We start from the raw sequence: 5175 nt of genomic DNA on the forward strand, positions 1-5175 counted from the left end.
ACGGACATAATTTCAGCTGTCACACAGCACCTGTGGAGTGAAGAGGTTAACAGGAATCGGTGGCTGACAAAGAGCCAGGAAGTTGGTGCTGCCTGACTGGAAATGTGGTGGCCACTGCCAGACAGCTGGGTTTAAGCTTTGGGAGGAGCAGGAGTTGAAGAGGGGCAAGTGCACCAGTGTATCCATCCAACCTCCCCCCATCCTGTGCTCCATGGTGCACACAGGGCTGCAGGCAGTCCTCCCTGAGTGCTTCCAGGCAGGGGACTCTGGTGCCCCATTCCCTGTCCGGCTGGGCAGGCACACCCACAGCCACCCAGCTGAGCTGTGCGTCCGGGGCCGGGGAGCATGTCTGGCGGTGAGACGGGGGACACCCAGGGGTGGGAGCCATGGGGGGATCCCTGCAGGCATGTGGGGTGTGCTCAGCCCCCCGCTCCACCCCCAGTTCTATCACGCCTGTGACCAGCCGGGCATTGTGGTCTTCTGCATCATGGAGTATGACGTGCTGCAGTTCTGTGACTTCTTGGGCTCCCTCATGTCCGTCTGGGTCACTGTCATCGCCATGGCCCGGCTCCAGCCTGTTGTCAAGCAGGTGAGTGCCAGGAGCAGGTGGGGGGCTGGTATGGGGGTGGGGGGGATGCCTGGCACTGGGCACAGGATCTGCCCCTGCCCCAGCCTGCAGTGTGCTGGGCCAGGAGATACCTCCTTGCTCCCCCAGCCCCCTGCTCGCTTCATGTGGGTCTGTGCTCTGGCCCCCAGCTGGCAGGGGGGAGAGGGAAGGGGCTTGGGGGAGCAGGGAGCAGGTGTGGGCTGCAGCGTGGGCATCCCCAGGTGGCAGGAGGGGGACGTGTCCACAGCTCCCTCCCTGCACTACCCTGCCCTCTGCTCCGGCGCCAGGTGCTGTACTTGCTGGGCGCCATGATGCTCTCCATGGCCCTGCAGCTGGACCGCCACGGGCTATGGAACTTGCTGGGGCCCAGCCTCTTCGCCTTAGGGATCATGGCCATCGCCTGGGTAAGGCTGCGGGTGCCATGCGGGTCATCAGCCCTGGGGCAGGAACCACCTCCCCTGCATGGCCCGACCTCGTCCCCCCATCCCTATTTGCCTGCAGCTACCCCCCACGCTGGCCGCGCTCCCAGCCCCCACAGGGCCTCCAACACTGGAGCTCTGCACCCTGCATCCCCCCTGCCCCTACAGGTCCCCAGGGCACGGGTCTGTGCCCGGCAGTGCCCCCAATCCTTCCAGCCCTGCACCCCTGTGCCCAGTGCTTGACATCCCCTCTCACCTACAGACGGCCCGTAGCATCCGCCGGCGCCACTGCTACCCGCCCACCTGGAAGCGTTGGGCCTTCTACCTGTGCCCGGGGGCGCTGATCGCGGCAGCCGCCGTGCTGCTGTACGCCTTCGTGGAGACCGAGGAGAACTACTTCTACATCCACAGCATCTGGCACATGCTCATCGCCGGCAGCGTCGGCTTCCTGCTGCCACCCCGTGCCAAGCCCGACGGGCGCCTGGCCCCGCTGCCCCGCCGCAAGGGTTGTGGATACCAGCTCTGCGTCAATGAGCAGGAGGAGCTGGGGCTGGTGGACCCCGGCGCTGCCTCCATCAACAGCATCTGTGCCAGCTGATGGTGCCTGCCTGCCCCCATGGCACAGACCAGACTCACTGCCGCAGGCCATAGCCACGGACACTGGGCTCCGCCTCCTGGGCCCTGCACTCGTGTCCCCCCGCCTGGGGACGAGCCCTCTGTGGAGCCCCTGGGGCAGGGGCAGGCTGGCACAGGGTGGAGGCACCAGCACCGGGACACCGGGACCTTTCCAGTGGCAGGCACCGTCGCTGGGGCCCTGTCCCCATGTAATTGCAATTACAACCTGATTGAACTGGGTGCGGCGGCATTGGCACGGCTCAGTCCCCGGGGCAGCGGGCACAGGCAGCCGGCTGAGTCTCGGAGCCACGTGGCCCCAGGAGGGGCTATGGTGCTGGGGTGCTGTGATGTGGGGAGCAGAGCCCTGCCAGGGAAGCGAGCCGGGCTGTGGGGTCCTGCAGGCCGGCGGCCACAGACAAGGTGATGCCCCGGCGGAGAGGTCGGGGCGAGGGACATGGGGTGTTGGCTTCAGCATGGGCTGTGCCCGAGCCCAGTGCAGCCCAGCTTGGCACCCTGGGGCTCCCTGCCCCCCAGTACGGTAGAGCTGGGAGGGAACAGCTGCTTGGCCTGGTTGCAGGAGGCCGTGGGGCTGAGTGGGGGCAGCTCCACCGCATTTGGACCTGGCCTGGGCCCGGCCCCAGCTCCAGCTCCAGCTCCAGCTCCAGCTCCAGCTCCAGCAGGGTCCAAAGCACCTTGGGCCAGGGGCTCCTCCCATCACTGACACCCATCATGGACCCCCTCCTCCCCCAGTGCTCCCAGCCCCCAGCACAATGGGGCTGGGGCCACAGGGAAACTGAGGCACAGAAGCCACAGAAGCTCATTCAGCTGCTTGGAGCTGGTCAGTGGCTGAGATGGAGATTGAACCCAGGAGTCCTGGGCCCCCAGTGGACCCTCCACAGCCCCACCCTGGCCCAGCCAGGACCCTCTGGCATTTCTCAGCAGTGCATGGTTGGGCCCTGGGTCTTCAGAGCAGCTTTGAGAAGGGTCCCCCCTCTCCTCTCCCCAGCTCGGGGAGGACCCTCTCCACCCCTGCAAGGCTGCAGCACCGCCTGCCCGAGACCCCTCCACTTCGGTGCTGCCCGTGGCTTCCGGCCCCCCAGCCTGTGCCCTGCCACTCCAGGCAACGGCACTTGTAATGGGCTGGGGAAACTGAGGCAGTGGGGAAGGCCGCAGGCAGGGCCACAGAGGGGTGGGGCCAGAACCCAGGAGCCGTGGCGGGCAGAGCCTTCCTACAAGGCTGGGCTCCCAGCACAGGCCCCGGCCTAGGTGCAGAGGAGCCTTACGCCCCCAGGTCCGTGCAGCTGAGCCCAGGTGGTTGGAAGACGTGCCCGAGGGGCTCCCACCCCCAGCAGCAGGCGGCTCTGGGCACAGCGATTGTTGCGCTTCCCTGGCCCGGGCCAGGATAGTGGGGTTTGGCCAAGCCAAAGGCCAGCCTCAGGCCGCACTGCGCCCAGCAGGCAGGTGGTGGGAGGCAAGTGTATGGGCACTGCCCGCACACCCTGCGGTGATGCTGGGCACAGTGCCCCAGGCCTGCAGCTGCCGCAGGTAGAAAGCAGCACTGATCCTGGCATCTGCTGGCAGCCAGCAGCTCCGTCTCCAGGCAGGAGCAGGTCTGTGCAAGTCCCTGTGGGGCTGAGACATCATTGCCCCTATGACCAGCCGGGCACTGCCAACCTGGTGCTCCCTCCTTCGCCACGCAGCCCCACGGGTACCTGCTGCCACCCCCAGCTAAGCGTGGTGTGGGGCATGGTTCACAGGGCAGCCAGTCCAGCAGACAGCACAGGGCTCCTGGCCCCCGGCTCTGTGTCCCCAACCATGTGCCAGGCCTCTGGAGCCCCCCAGTCCCCAGGCATGGCATGGGATGGGGACAGGCATTGCCCACTGCTCCTCAGTCCCCTCTTCCCAGCCTCTCCCCCTGTCTGTGAGCTCAGGGGCTGCCCAGGAGTGGGGATCCCCCTGCATCCTCTTTGGGGCCAGCCCCAGCAGCAGCAGCGGGGAGAGATGTGGACGCAGGGGAGAAGAGACCTGTGGAGAGCAGAGATGTCAGCCTACGGCCCCTGCGCCCAGGAAGACACTATTGCAGAGCCAGACCTGGGCAGGGCAGGGCAGGGCATGCAGCCATCTGCCTTTGGTTGTCCCACTGGGCTTGGCCCCCCACGCTGCATCTCCCCCAAGGGCGAGCCCCAAGGCAAAGAGATTTCTGTCTGCCTAAAGGGATTAGCAGCTCCATTGGGAGCCTCCCTAACAGGATTAGGAGCCAATTAAAGCCAGATCTGTCCCAGCAGACATCCAGGACAGGGACTGGGGAGTGGTGGGGGACTGGGAGGAAACTGAGGTGGGAAGAGGGCAGGCACCAGAGCAGTCTCCCATGGGCCTATTTGTTCACCTTCAGTACAACCCCCATGTAGGATGCACCCTACATCCCAGGAGGGCTAGTTTGTTGGACACTGGCCTGGCACAGCCCATGCCCAGCCCTTGCTCCAAGGCGGCGCTGCACAGAACTGTGGCTGGGACTGGGGGCAGCTGTTGTGGGAGCCCAGCCCCATCCCTGCGGGGCTGCAGCCCCTGCGGTACTGGGGGGAACCACCAGCATGGGGGGACAGGGTCACACGTGTGTGAGCCCACCAGCTGGCCAGGGCCAGGGCGAGGGCTGACTGGGTGCACGAGTCTGGCAGTGCAGGGCAAGCTGCATCGTGCGTGTGGTTGTTCATATGCGTGTGCTGTGCCAGGGCATGTGCACATTCATGCTGGAGCACGGCGGCATGGCCAGCAGCACCGCATGGCACACATGTGCCCTGGCCCATTCTGGCTTGCTGCACCCATGTCTTTGCACCTCTGGCCACCGTGAGTCGGTTGCTCCTGTCCTTGGTGAGCCCGTGGGCTGCACTATGGGGCTCTGAGCACTGGCACGGCCCAGGTGGAGCTGGGGCCTGGTGTCTCAGGACAGCGACTGGGCCTTGCTTTGCTCTTAGCAGCTGCTTTATGGAGCCTGGGGTGTCCCCATGGCTAGTGGCCACGTCAACGGGGCTGGGGTCAGCTGCACTCCAGTGGCATCAGGGGCTGCATGACCTCTCTGAGCCCAGGGATGGGAACCGCCCACCTCGGGTCCTGACCTCCCTCCCCATCCATCAGCGGTGCATGCAGGGGCTGCACAGGTGCACTTGCTCCACCAGTGCTTAAAACCAGCTGCCTGGCAGTGCCCGGTGGTGCTCGGAGCCTTCCAAATCCAGCAGCACTGTGGGGGTCACTTGACCTCCTGGCTCATTACCATCCACCTGCCCCCTTCTAAGATCTTCATTGACCCTGTCTCCTTTCTAATGCCCTGGATGTGCCACCCCTCGGCTGCCCCTTGTGCTGCCAGGTTGCTGTCTGTCAGCTGCTCCTGGTCCTGAAGCTCCTGTTCCACAGCCCAGTGGGTTGTCTGGAGCTCCTTCCTGTTCAGTTTGCCTTTGCTTCCACCTTGAAGGGAATGACCCAGTCCGAGGCCCTGGGCCTATTGGTAAAGCTTCTCATTTTTTTTTAATGATACTGTGT

At 65.2% G+C, this 5175-nt stretch overlaps 1 protein-coding gene across 1 annotated transcript in view; it reads left to right on the forward strand.

The window, feature by feature from the left end:
• Nucleotides 1-1666, forward strand: part of TMEM8B (transmembrane protein 8B) — a 14810-nt gene extending 13144 nt beyond the window's left edge. Inside the window, exons 6-8 of the mRNA XM_019518019.1 lie at nt 443-589; nt 895-1011; nt 1289-1666. Of these exons, the coding sequence (XP_019373564.1) occupies nt 443-589; nt 895-1011; nt 1289-1624 (600 nt within the window). The 3' untranslated portion in view covers nt 1625-1666. The remainder of the gene's footprint in view (nt 1-442; nt 590-894; nt 1012-1288) is intronic.
• The last annotated feature ends 3509 nt before the right edge of the window (nt 1667-5175 follow it).

Source organism: Gavialis gangeticus, unplaced genomic scaffold (assembly GCF_001723915.1).
Source record: "Gavialis gangeticus isolate Ggan-Ray unplaced genomic scaffold, GavGan_comp1, whole genome shotgun sequence".
In the NCBI taxonomy this organism is placed as follows: domain Eukaryota; kingdom Metazoa; phylum Chordata; order Crocodylia; family Gavialidae; genus Gavialis; species Gavialis gangeticus.